General features: G+C 33.7%; 1 protein-coding gene across 1 annotated transcript in view; it reads left to right on the top strand.

Annotated features, from left to right (window-relative positions):
• LOC100375560 (bridge-like lipid transfer protein family member 2) overlaps window positions 1–14,473 on the top strand; it is a 101,859-nt gene that overhangs the window by 52,152 nt on the left and 35,234 nt on the right. Inside the window, exons 27-44 of the mRNA XM_085490896.1 lie at window positions 241–337; window positions 977–1,187; window positions 2,547–2,719; window positions 3,168–3,266; window positions 3,800–4,066; window positions 5,068–5,164; window positions 5,902–5,995; window positions 6,077–6,154; window positions 6,797–6,868; window positions 7,659–7,750; window positions 8,173–8,335; window positions 10,163–10,302; window positions 11,304–11,367; window positions 11,650–11,751; window positions 12,226–12,300; window positions 12,708–12,839; window positions 13,517–13,592; window positions 13,876–14,042. Of these exons, the coding sequence (XP_085347022.1) occupies window positions 241–337; window positions 977–1,187; window positions 2,547–2,719; window positions 3,168–3,266; window positions 3,800–4,066; window positions 5,068–5,164; window positions 5,902–5,995; window positions 6,077–6,154; window positions 6,797–6,868; window positions 7,659–7,750; window positions 8,173–8,335; window positions 10,163–10,302; window positions 11,304–11,367; window positions 11,650–11,751; window positions 12,226–12,300; window positions 12,708–12,839; window positions 13,517–13,592; window positions 13,876–14,042 (2,199 nt within the window). The remainder of the gene's footprint in view (window positions 1–240; window positions 338–976; window positions 1,188–2,546; window positions 2,720–3,167; window positions 3,267–3,799; window positions 4,067–5,067; window positions 5,165–5,901; window positions 5,996–6,076; window positions 6,155–6,796; window positions 6,869–7,658; window positions 7,751–8,172; window positions 8,336–10,162; window positions 10,303–11,303; window positions 11,368–11,649; window positions 11,752–12,225; window positions 12,301–12,707; window positions 12,840–13,516; window positions 13,593–13,875; window positions 14,043–14,473) is intronic.

Below are 14,473 nucleotides of genomic sequence, written 5' to 3'. Positions count from 1 at the left end.
GCAAGACCAAAAAATGCCCAAAAGTGGAATAGTCAAAATTACCCCTTTGTCAGATACATCACAGTATTCTAATTCTCAAGAGATGGAGTAATTTGTGCACTTTATTACCTCTCTTCTGTCTTGCACATGGCATTACTCACAATATGGCCGCATCACTTGTGTAAATAACCATACCACAATTTAAAGTCAGCGTCTATCGTATTTTGGCATCTCAACGATAATGTTGTTGTTTGTTTACAGTTAATGAGAGATGAACATGCTGAAAGTGATCACAGAAGAGAATTATTAAACAATAAAGTAGCTGAGTTACGCCAGTCACACGGAGAATTGCTGCCAGGTATCTATCTCAAGTTGTTTATTCAGCGCAGTGAATGGAACATTGATATCTGGGTCCACTCATTAACTGTTTTACCCCCAGTGACCACTTTTGTATCCTTCCGCAGAATAAATGTAGTTCTGTATTATAATTCTGTTAAACCGTTTTGTCCAAACTTAAAAAGAACAAACAGATATTTGAAAATGAAATAATTTAAAAGAAAGAAACAAAACATATTGAATATTTTTTTAATATTTATTAATAATTCAATGCACTCTGGTGTCAACCGTACTCAGTCAAACAAAAGCACCTGCAACAGGTGATCATTTTTCTTCCAAGTTGCATCTATATGTACTGTAAAATACTTTATTTTCACTGAAGGAAGTATTCAGTGAAAATAAAATCCAGCAAATATACCTTTTTTCCTAAATTTTACATTCAACTCGTCAAAAATCAGTGAAAATAAATTCCATACAAAACACCCAAAATGTCTTTTCAGCGAAAATTAATTCCAGCTAAAATAAAGTATTTTGAAGAATATGATTTTCAACCAGTGGTTTTGATGTCCTGATTAAATCTGGCATACTCAAAAATTTAATTTATTAAAAGTAAATTGTCTTCATGGCAACTAACTCTTTAATGAATCAATCTCCATGGCAGCCAAGAAGATTGCTGAGTTGTACTACTCACTGGACAGAAAGCATGTAGATATTTACATGAAGAGATCAAAACAACTTTACAAGACATCACCAATGAGGCAAACACTGTTACAATGGAGTATGAGTGGACTGGAGATTACAGCCATCTGTGATGAAACACTACACGGGAAAGATAACATTGTTAAACAGATGAGAGATATAGACAATACCAGGTAATGAATAAAACTTTTCACTTGATATGTTCATAAACATAAACTGTTTTTAATTCACAACGAAAAGTTCTGAAAGTGCACAGATTCCTGGCAGTGGAAATTAATTGGTTTACAGTACTATATTTATTTTTCATGCATTGTCACATTAGTTTTGTGGAGATAAGCTCCATATTCAGTGTTTCCTCTAATGGAACTGATTTTGTCAAGATCTTAAAGCGGGAGGGTCATCACCTGCCCACGCGCGGGAATTGAGTCCCAAGCGACGATGACACACGCTAAAAACGCAAAGGCTTATGGGTGGACGCTTGTTTGTAAACAGTGACACGCTATGGCCATCTGATGTATGCACAGATGACGACTCCCCCGCTTTAAGTCAAAATAGAATCAAGTTGGGTTAGTTTGTTGACAGTCAGGAAATGTTTTCAAATAAAATTTTATGGAGTTGTTTACTTCTGAAGTCGCATAATAAAATGCTGTGACCTCTGTTTTTCTTTGTTTTTATACTCATTTTGTTTATTAAAATGTAAATCATTTAACCAAATCACAAAAACTATAGTTGGAAGTTTTCTTCAAAATCACTCTATGACTGTATGTTTTTCTGTTGCGATGCTGACCTGTGAGAAAATGAGCATGACGAAAAAGTTACATCAACTTAGGGGGCACACTGGGCATCTTTTGGAAAAGAGAATGACGAAAAAGTTACATAAACTTAGGGGGTACACTGGACCTCTCTTGGAAAAGAGAATGACAAAAAAGTTACATCAACTTAGGGGTACACTGGACCTCTCTTGGAAAAGAGAATGACAAAAAAGTTACATCAACTTAGGGGGTACACTGGACCTCTCTTGGAAAAGAGAATGACAAAAAAGTTACATCAACTTAGGGGGCACCCTGGACCTCTCTTAGCTCATTTTAATACCATAATGACATTTTTATTTATTTATACAACAAGGGTGGACAACTAGAGTCATCAAATTGAAAGAGAATCACACATTGCTAGCAAATAAGTATATGAAATGCTTGCAGGTCTGTGTAATGTGTGTTCGTTTTGTCTTGAATAAGGTATTTAATATCCTGCTTTTCTGTTTCGGCAATCAAAGTTCACCCTAGTAAGTGTGAATGGTGCCCAAGATGGGATATGCAGTGCATATCATAACACATTGTTAAAAAGCAAAAAAAAATAGATTTTTGTCAGAAAAGAAATGTCACAAAATATTGTAAAAATAGAAAAAAAATGCACATCATTGCATAATTGTTTTTTAAATTCTCAGAATCCAAAACAAATTGTTTTCCCTTAAAAGTTTCCGCTTGTTCCGTTTCGTTCATTTTCAAACATTCATATATTTTTTGTTTTTTCAGTCCTTATCCAAGTGATGGACTACAATTCACAACCCTCTGGTGTCGAATGGTACGTGGGTTTGTCAGACAATTTGATTTGAAACTACGAGATTATCCACAAAGCATGTTAACAATAAAAGATTGGCAATGGTGGGGTAGATTGGTTGGTGCTGAACAAATAGCCGCTCAGAGAGGTAAGTTGAAGGGAAGTCATGCCTTGCATATGTGAGATTTGTGTTGATAGTTATGTGATGGGGTAGACTGGTAGGTGTAGGGGCATTGTATACTTTATTGTAACAACTTTGAACCAAATCGGCCAAATCATGTCTGAAAAAAGATGTCCATTTTGAACTAAAAACAAAAAAAAAGCAAAGGTAAGTCGAAAACGTGAGCATGTGTATAACGTGCATATCAAATTTAAAAAAAAAATTTAATATACATGTCAGAAAATTTTTTTAATTGGGACAAAAATAGCAACATTTTTTGAGTAGAAACCAAAAAATTGCAGCTGTTGGCTCTAAAATTAGGATTCGTTTCCAGAAATATTGAAGAATATAAAAAAAAGTGTAGACAAATTTGGGCAAGAAAATCTGGTGATGTAAAGGTTAGAGGTATTTAACATATTATTTGTTTATATTGCAGCCAAACGTGAAGGTGTCATTAGTCTGGATCCTCCATGGTGTGACGCTATAGTGCAGCGAAGTATGCCCCCGTTGAAATTCTTCCACGATCTTAGTACAGGTAATTACATGTTTGAACATAAAGATGTGTGCATCCTGCTTGTATGCAAAAGTAGTGGTGGCAGTGGTGGTGAGGTTGGGGGGTCAGGGGACATTCTTGAAATATTGGCATCCCTAACTTCACTAGATGTGTGTGGCACATTTCTTTTTACCGACAAGTAATTCTCTTTTCAGCCTCGCGTGTTAAGAGCGTTGGTCTTCGCAATCATATGTATTGAAAATTTATGTAAATGAACAACGCTCCTGGCCCTCATGCATGCTTATTGCTATGCATATAGTATGGGACCCACATCAATCTTATGTGATGTTAACTTCCATCACCCTTTATCTTTTTAAGTATGGACATATTACTAATAAAAGCAGAATCGATTGAATAAAAAAATCTTCAACAATTTTTTGCTGTTGCATAAGCTCAAAGAATAGTCATTGAAAAATAAATATGTTACTTTATAATTTTTTTTTTAAAGCAAAAAAACAAAACTTTTGCCTCTATTGTAATATAATAAATCATGAATCACATACTTTTCTTTCCAGATATGTCTTCCTATACATTGTCTTGGGGTTATTGTTGGGAGAATACATGGGCGCAAGTTAATCTTGCTATGGACTTAATCAATAGGCCGTCTAAAGATCCCAGTTATCCATTATCTGCTTGGGATAAACTTAGATTATTAATCCATGGTAGATTAGTGATGTCAATGGATCAGTTTACAATCCTCTGGTTAGCCTCGTTTGATCCCTATAACACCAGGGAAGTACTGGAATGGAAATGGAAAAATGTCTTCCTTGATTGGACGAATGGTACGTAGGATTTATATCAAAATTCTACTTATTCTAAGTGGGCTTAATATCTTCAGTATGAATGTATTAACCTTTTCACCTTCACTTTCTCACCCAAATTTGTCTGCTTCTGCTTTTCTTATATTTATGGAAATGAACCCTAATTTTGCAGCCAACAGACAAAATTTGAGTCAATTTTGCTGTTTTTGTCTCAATCTTCTGAAAGAACGTGCAGAATATAAACGGGACTATTTTGTGAATTTGTGATAGGAAAGGGAACTGGTGGTGAAAAGGTTACTTGTAACACTGTTTTGTGCATCGCATTCTGGGAAAAGTTTGACAGAAAAGATATTTGCATCAAACAAATGCATTTGTGAAGTTTTGTTTTTACAAATGCCATATAATCGTGAAAGAACAAAAATTTCTAGCAGGGAAAATTAAACTGTTTACAGTATTCCATCAACTGAAACCCAATACCCTAAAACATTTCCATCAAAACAAGGCACATTTTGCATGGTGGAATATCAAATTTGGTGATCACAGATGTTTGAAATTGATCACCACCGAATAGAATAGTCCTAACGTGTTGTGATGCTTAGAATTTCACTAAACGAATTGTCACTAAATGCTGACTGAGTAACAGACTTTAGTTTAACCTCTCTAATGTATCTGTGTGTGTAAAATTTTATCAGAAGTATGCAATAATTATTCTGTTCATTTGAAAGAAATATATCAACAATACATACATGGAAGGCTATTTAGCAGCTTAACTCACCAAAATTTGGGTGCAAGCATTTGCATAATGTACATCTTTTTTTTTGTTAGTTTTGAATTAAATTAACATAGTTTTTCAAATGTTTTTTCAAAGGTTGATGAAAAAATTGTACAAAGTATATTACATTATAGTACATTATATTAAAACATTATATGACAAAATTTGGCATTCTAAGGAATCAAAGAATAAATCATTTACTGATGGAAGTAACCATAGAAACATTGATCATATTTTATTGTGTTCACAGCTCATTTTCTGGTGAAAGGAGATTTAGATGTGTATGTTCGAACACCGTCCAAGTATGATGACTGTCGTTTCTTCCATCTCCCGAACTTTCGTTTAGAGTAAGTTTCACCTTCTCACACAGAATTTGGCAATTTTTCATATGCTCCTTGCTACATTGGATAAGTCTACATATAAAGTTTAAAACCCAAGTCTCAAATTTATGTACAGTCACATGACAGATTTTAAAGGATGGACATTGCCATGCCTCTCGTTTTCAAATTTCATGTAAACAAACAATGTATTTTTACTCGCTGTACATGTGATCACTGCATGGGACCAAAGATTTATAAAACAATGGTATGCAACTGATGTTAATATGTGATAGAATTCTCAGTTTCACATCACATGGGTGATGAGATAACCATATGAAATCACAACACATGTACTCCTAGAAATTCTTACTTTAAATGAGCGAGTCTTTGTAAAAACTGGTTAGTGTCTTTTTTGTGAAGTGGTTTACTTGTATTCCTGGATATTTGCAGAATATGTTTAACTATTTTGCATAATGTAATAACCTCACTTAGTTCATCCAATTAAACCTTTCTAAGTGCCTACTCACTGTGTTCTGTGATATCAATGGTCAGAAATATGTTTCATATGACATGTGTAAGGAACTTAAGCCGACTGAGATGTGACGTCGCATATAACCATGCATGGATATCTAATTTGCATATCTTTATCTGACGTTTAATATATATTAAACTGCAAATAAACTTGGTAATGTTTTACTTTATAAAACTCAATGATGTCATTGTGTGAGGTGATGAATAATTGAGTTTATTTTTTTTTTGTACAGGATTGATTTAAATTGGATCTGTACTGGAGATGCCAATGACCATCATTCCGTAATGCCTTGTGCACCGGACAAAGTACCGGAACATTCTGATAAGGTAATTTACGATTAGGTGCAATCATTCGGTGTTGCCATGTTATTATCTTTAGTATTTTCTAATAACTAAATCTTGTTTCAGGGTCATGACTCGTACGCTGCATTCCGATCGCAGAACGTTGATGTTAACATATCACTGGATGTACTCGGCACAAAGAAGGTAATCAAAGCTCTTATTGGTTGATGTATAGTTGAGATTTAAATGATGTCAGTTTGATTGTTGGACAGTGTGATGTTGTCATGGTAACATACTGTATATTAAATTTTATTGGGAATAAAGGATGCCACGCTTCTCATTATTGTGCAGCAAAGACAGGGATGTGCAAAATAATGGGCAGTGCTGAGTTCTTTATTTCAATTATAGTACCCCAAAATGTTGAATAAAGAAGAAAGAAAGAGATCGTGTGGTTATAAGTATGTCAATGATGCTTGCATCTCAGGTATTGATAAAACATTCATAATCAAAAGACATGCAAAAACACACACAGAATTTTGCAGATGAAATAACCAAAATATCTTAACTAGAACAATTATAATGTTATTTAAACATTCTTACAACTATTGGCAAACATTGGATATCACCAAGTTACACACAAACCTATCCATTCATCCCATGCATTGCTCAGTTATTGTCTGATAACGTCATAGCACATTATGGTACCGATTGGCCAATGAGAATGCTCGGTTGAAGTGCACTGTATTATAAATTACTACAATATATCAGCTCCCTATTTAATTGCAATAATTATTGTTTTACACAATGAAATTTTTTCATAATCTTGTGATTGTTTTATATTTGTAGGGTGACACACTTGGTGATGTACCTTCCTCTCTGTTCTATGCAAGTACTATGAGATGGTTACAGAACTTTCAGGTAATACAAAACAAGAATCATTAATCGACAAAAATGTTCTGACAAGTAATTTTTGAGTTGTTGACTGCTGATAAAACCTGGAAATTAACATCATAATATCTTATCTCATATTTTCATTTGGTTCCAAGGTGATTTTTAGTGCCATTTCAGATTAAATCCTAAAATAGAAACTGGTAAATTGTAAATTTATCTATTGTGTGTCCATACATGCATCCATCTGTCTGTCTGTCTGTCTGTCTGCACTTGTATCTTGTACATGCCTGGACCAATCACATTCAACTTTTACACATGCATCATACATCATGGAAAGATATGCACATGCAATTGATTCAATTCAAGATGGATGCATGCATGGCAGCCATTTTAATGTTAAAAAAATGCTTCTGCTAATCTGAAATCGGTTCTTGTTCAATGGTCAAACTTAGGACATACATTCAACATAAAGCGATCTTGAAGCTATTCATATTTTTTCAAATCAGATTGTTGGCCATTTTGTTTTTGAATTAATGAATGTCATATCTCTGACATGCTTTGACTGATTACAATCAAACATTACAACTACATTATACATCATGTCATCATGCATGCATATGCATTTTGTTTTGATTCAAAATGGCTGACTCATTTTAGTTTTGTTTACAAGGCTGTGTTATGTTTTATGGCTCAGTGTTACATGGATTAAAAAACAATTCTGAACAAATTTTATATTGTATTCAAGTTGGATTATTCAAAATTATGATATCTTTTTACTTTATATACATTGTATTATTTTTGTTTTTTTTACTTAAAGTCTATTTTGAGGGAAGTAACACGACCTACAAAGCGAGGTAAACTATTTAAGAACACCAAACCAAAGAAGCCATTACTGAGCAGACACTACAGGTATTATTATTGCTGGGAAAGGATTGACCAGCTTTGTTATTAGTCCAAGAAAGGTGTTCCACTTGGAATGTGTCTGAACCCCTCATTTAATATGCAAGAATGTAGAAATGTACTAAAAATTGTTTTTCTGGAGTAAATTGTAGTGTATTTTACTTATGAATGGTCAAAAAGTGCATGGAGATTTTATGAAAATGTGTGGATGTTAACAGAATGATGTCGTTTGGTCGCAGTTGCGCAATAAATAATGAACTATGTGTCAGCAAAGTACTCACACGTGTGCATGATTCTAAGAGTTTGTGCTGTGAAGAAACACCATTGAAAAATAAGTATTGTGTGATTTGTAGTGAGAATGTATTCAAATAGATTTATGTTTATGAATCCATGAATGATAAATGGTGAGATTCTTTAATACTCTGTTCCAGGTTTGTGGAGTTTAATGTCAAGTGGCCCCAAGTAGTTGTATCATACTGGGCTTCATTTGCTAAGCAACATGGGATAGAAGTCAACCTAGGGTCTGGGTCATTTGGTTTGAAGACGATAAGAACTTTGACAACATTCACTGATGGATTGGTCAGGAGAAAAGAGGTAGGAAAGAGAATTATTTCTTCAATTCATATTTGTTTGTTTCAATTGATTTGTTTTCTTTGGATCAGTTTAAATAGCTGGCTTTGTTGTTCTGCGACATTGTACTACCACTTTATCATCTTGCATTATTGTCATAACACTTTATCGTCTTGCAACATTTCTTGCAACATTGTTGTTCCTCTTTATCGTTTTACAACATTGTTGTACCACTTCATTGTTTTACAACATTCTTGTACCACTTTATTGTTTTACAACATTCTTGTACCACTTTAGTTGCGTTCATGCACAGCTCCTTAGCACGGGCTAAGAGGTCAAATTCCTTAGCCCGTGCTAAGAAAACGTGCGTGAACGCTTAGCACGGGCTAAGGAATGCTATGTACGGGTTAAATCTGATCCGAATTTAAGACGCGGTCTAGACCCTTAGCACGGGCTAACGAAGTATGCGCGAACGCTTAGCCCTGGGCTAAGCGCCCTCTGCGGCGACCTTTGGGTGTGAAATTGTCCCATGTTCGACTCTATTTCACCAGTCATTACTACGCGCTCGCTTCCACACTGATCGGGTCGCTGTAGTAGAGCGTACAGCAGCTCCAATTGTGGACAAAATAAATTTGGTTCGCTGTCTACGACATGCATTAATAAAACTCTGTATTCTGTTACGCCCGTTGTATACTGTTTCTGTGCATCCAAATAAGTTGGGTCCGTCTTCTCTCGCGTTCCTGTGCACGTCGCTTCAAAATTAGAACGAAACATGCCAGCAGCAGAAATAGAATCTCGCGCATATCATCCATTTTTCGGTCATAAATAGCGGCTTACCAAAGGTCACCGACTAATGGCACCCCTTAGCCCGTGCTAACGACTGGCCCTCCCTGTGCGTGGACGCAATTGGGTCTAGCCAAAATGCAAATATGCTAGATAAGCCTAAATCAGCTTAAATCTTAGCCCGTACTTCGTGTAACATGAACACAACTATTATCATTTTACAACATTGTTGTACCACTTTATTGTTTTACAACATTGTTGTACCACTTTATTGTTTTACAACATTGTTGTACCACATGGTCTTGCCTCATTTCTGATTTCTATCAATTCTTCGTTTCTATTGTCTACTTCTTTGAAATCCTCATGTTAGATGGCGGTGGTCACATGTGCATAATTAATGAAATATGATACTTTGCAATTTAGTTGAATTTTGACAACTTTTAATGCAAATTCGATTTACTCATATTTTGATCAGGGAAAGTACACACCAGGTTGACTATGTTTAATAAATATTTCTGTCATGAACATTTTATTTTAGTTTCACTTGTAATATTGTTTACTAATATGCTCAACTCCAAACCTGACATTTGTAACCATATTTCTCATTGCATCTTACACCTTAAGTACTGTGAAATTCAGAACATGACTACCGGTACTGTAAAATCTGTATTTGAAGCCACGTCTTCTATTAAAATGGTACAATGCAACAGAAGGGATGCGGCTTCTATTAGAGCGTCTACACATATGAGAAATGGTGATTTTTCGGTTCTCAATTATTCAAAAAGAATGGGTGTGGCTTATATTAGAGATGCGGCTTCTAATACAGATTTTATGGTAGTATTCATATGTTCAGTATATACACAAACAACCTTTGATAATAATAGATTTTCTATGCGTGATGTGTTAGCTATTTGTGAATTTTTTTATAATTTACTAGCTGTATTTTCTTTTTAGGACTGAAGAGAAGAATACATTTTATGTAACTGTGATTTTATTCCCAGTGAATAATAGTATGTGCTGGTAAAAGACTGTCCTAATTCTCTAGTTTTCTGTTATTTTCTCTATTAGGCAAGTTGGACTATAATAAATTGTGCAAGTGATATCGGTGAGAGCCATGTGTATTTATGTACAACTAAAAACCAAGATAATCAGCAACTGACACTGATGAGAAGATCTATTGATAAGAATGATTTCTTAAGTGTTCTCAGGTAACTGACTTTATCTGTACTATTGTGAAGGCACTCTGAGTTCACACACCAACACACATACACAGAAGATTAAGTGCAAACAGTGGGTGGGCATCGGACTAGTGTGTAGATTTCAATCAAATATAACAGTGAGGCTAAAATAATAAAATAAACAATACATAAGTGTGTCAAAAACATATAAGTTGAGATGATTGTTGTAAAATGTAGACTATAATAGAAGGAAAAAATTATGTATTGATTGAGTGAAAGATTTAGATGAAATTTGAGTGCGGAAATTAACATACAATAATGAAATGTGCTGATCAAAATGGTGGGAACTGATGAGAAAAGATAAATAAAAACAAAAGAATTGGTAGAGGGCGCCAAAGTGAAATGTTGATTCCCGGTAAATCACATTCAATGTTTCAGTAGTTTTCTTGGTCGCAGTCACAAGTAAAAAAAGTTGTTCTGTGAATGTTTAGATAGTCAAACCTAAAGGCTGTACAGAAATACAAACATTGTGTGTGTATTGCAGGCCAATTCTAATGGAAATCACTTCACATTGAATTTTTATTTTCTAATAATTCATCTTATGATACGATGCTGACCACTAAATCGTGAAATTAAACAAATCTACCGAAATTCTCAGTAATTTGTAGTTGTTTGGAAAATATCATTTAGTATAGCACAAGTTACTGTAAAAATCTGTATTAGGAGCCACGGCTTCTATTAAAATGATACAATGCAACAGAGGGGATGTGGCTTTAATTAGAACGTCTACATATATGAGAAATTTAAAAAACAAATTGTTCAAAAAAAATCGGTGTGGTTTCTATTAGATATACTACTCCTAATACAGATTTTATGGTACTTTAATAAGCTTCCAATAAACTATATGAGATAATATATCTTTAATTAGCACATGTAATAATTAATAATTATGCTAATATTCCTGCAGCAGGCTGCTACATCAATTACACATGTTCAGATATAATAATTAATATCATATTATGTTTTTATAGATTAGTCTATGGCAGACAACAAGTGGACAATAATGAAAGTGGTGAACCATCAAATCAGTTAAAGGTAGGAGTTTTATGTCACAGACATCATCAATGTCTTAGCTAGATGTGTTGATCTTAACATGTACTCAAAGCTGAGTTGAGATTTGTGTGGATTACAAATGAATTTCCTATTTCAACAAGATCGATATTTTCTTTGTAGCGGTACTCATACTTTATTCTCAATTTTTGACAGTAATACAAATGAAAAATTTCATGAATGTTTTTGAAAATCAAACATATTTTTTTTTTTAAATATCTGTGTTTTCTTTGGAATTGCACTGAGTTTAATTTTTTTTTATTCCAGGATTATGTGCATAAGTTAGTTGTATATGATCTAAGAGCTGCCTGGACGACAAATAACAGAGATGTAGTGTTTGGCTTATATGACCAGTATAATAAAGTACAGGTAATGATATTCCCATATACAGAATTAATACCATAATTGCTTCATTAGTAGTACACCTGCGATATAAGCACATATAAACTTACAGTTGTATGTACTGTAGTGTATTTACTCTATTAAAAGCAGATCTCCAATAAAAGCACATGTAAACAAAAAATCTCATTGGCTGTATTATTAAAACATTACTTATTTTTATCATAGAAAAATCTTTTTAATTTTAATTTTAATGTAAGGGCATGCATTACTTTTACAATAGAGAAAATACTGGATACTGGATCAATGAAATATGACTTGTTTTGACCATAGATATAATGTTCAGAAATCTTGTTCATTACGATTATAATTGTTTTCTAGAGTGCTCATCAAATACTATGCATTGTTTTTCTTATCGTGTCTTTTCAGCATGGCTGTTTTACCATGTGAATTTTGTTGATACTATCAAATTCTAATTTCTTAGTACCATTATTTTCATTTCAGATGTTAAAACACAACTTATCTACTGCAGCTGTGAAAGTGAAGATGGAGAGTAACGCTAATACACCCATCTCCCAAGTATGTACTCTCGCTAGTTTGACATAGTACTGGTATATCCAAATATTTAATTCAATCAGTTTCAAATTTTGGCCACCATTTCGGCTTCAAAGTTTATTTGTTATTATTAGTTTATTATTTTATTTCCTAAACATTTTGTATTGTGTTTAGATGTGCACAAGTTGATACAAAATTTACTCTATCAAAACCTTAAATATTCCTGCATTTTCTGCATATTTGTAATAAATAATTTGCATACTACAGTAGTTGCATGTCCCCAATGAAGCTATGGGAACAATCTCAAATTGCAACATTAAATAGTGTAGCGGGTCATTACAATCCATATTTGATATGGGTCCCATGATACATCTACATACATGTGAATGCGTTGCATTTAACGATAATTGTTTATTATGTTATTGTTGCAGAAAACTAATCGTAGTAGTTCTGTTACACCAAGCCCCGTTACACGGTTACAGTCCGGACACGGAGATACAATGTTACAACAATTACTTTCTGAAGCTGCGACTAAATTTGTCGCGTTCTCCGATTCAGAAGAGGTAATATTTCCTAATTACTCATAAACGTAGTTTGATAACCATGATTAATATTCCTATCACTCTAACACTACACTAAGTATGCATACATTTCCTACAGAAATTTATTTATTTATTTATTTATTTATTTATTTATTTATTTATTCATTTATTCATTCATTCATTCATTCATTCATTCATTCATTCATTCATTCATTCATTCATTCATTCATTCATTCATTCATTCATTTATTTATTTAAAGGTATAGGCCTACTCATAATTTTTGAGAAAGTTGCTCATAAATCGCACAACAATGTTCATTGGTTTTATATGTAAAATCATGAAGCTATTGTCCCATGGCACCATAAAGCTTCTAAATGAAATTATTCTAAAATATCCATTTTTTCATTGTTTTAGGCAGTATTTCCCCTCAAAAATACTGGGTGAACAAAGTTGATGAGGTGTCATAATCAATAATTACATGACACTTTTGATTAAAAAAAAATTATGATGAACTTTACATTCTTATTTATCAGGTCTAATTACTGTGATTGACCTTAACCAACTCTCTCTTAAAATTACATTTCATATGAAGATTGCCCAACAGCTTGCCAATTTATGCCCCCTTCCCCCTTCTCATCAGAAATCTATCTTTTTTTCTTGTATATTTCTTTTATTGTATGGTGATGATTGTTTTCAGTCTGCTGGTATTGGAGAACAATTATATGGTATAGCGGCATGTAGTACTGATGATATATTATTGCAAAATTGGAGAAGTAAGTTCACTTATCTTTTCACTTATCTTACTAAATATCTGTGCTATGTTTTCATTTTTTATGTAATTCATTGCTTAAATTTCATGAGTTTAGCCTCCTAAAATTATTACATTCTGTGACGTTCCAGTCAGTAACTAAAAACACAACTTGTTTAGAGCTACGTCAGTTATCTAAGGTGTTCTAAAACCTGTGCATGTGTTTTTAAACCCTAGTTTTCATTAGTTGTCTGAAATCAGTGTGATAGGGCAATGCTACTTTAGTTTCACTATGTTTTCTCTCTTAGTTGAATTTATCAATAGTCAAGTGATGCTTAAAGGCTGTGAGACATCGGGCTATGTGATCGTCAGTGCCCAGAGAGCTCAAGTATTGCAATCGTTACACGAGCCAACATGGAGGGACGGTAAGGTTACAAATAAAACAACCTGGAAAGGAACGCTCGATAGCATGCAGGTATGAAACACAGGTAGTAACAGCACTGTCTTTAACGCATGGAACGCCATTTTTTTTATGGCTACTCTTTTTGTGTGCAACTTTTTGCATTTTTTTGGTATTTTTTTTATATGTTAGTTATAGTTAGTTTTGGATCTAACTGACATGAGTTCCAATTGCATACAGTACATGTTTGATAAAATATGGAAAAAATTATTTCGTTTGTGAAATTTGACAGAGATTGATTTTGGTGTTTTTAACAGTTGAGAAACTATGCATGATCTGCATGGCAGCATTTCACACTGAATTGGTGAATATTGGGGGATTGTGGAATGATTTGATTATCGTCATAGAAATGTAGTATTGTCTTTATGTATAATCTTGATGAGAATATGGGGTTTCTGTGAAATAGACTTGACCTTATAGCAGCTACCCAGAGGTGTACATTTCAC

The sequence above is a fragment of the Saccoglossus kowalevskii genome, chromosome 16 (assembly GCF_978046115.1).
Source record: "Saccoglossus kowalevskii chromosome 16, keSacKowa6.1, whole genome shotgun sequence".
In the NCBI taxonomy this organism is placed as follows: Eukaryota; Metazoa; Hemichordata; class Enteropneusta; family Harrimaniidae; genus Saccoglossus; species Saccoglossus kowalevskii.
This window is presented reverse-complemented; position numbering and strand designations above follow the sequence as displayed.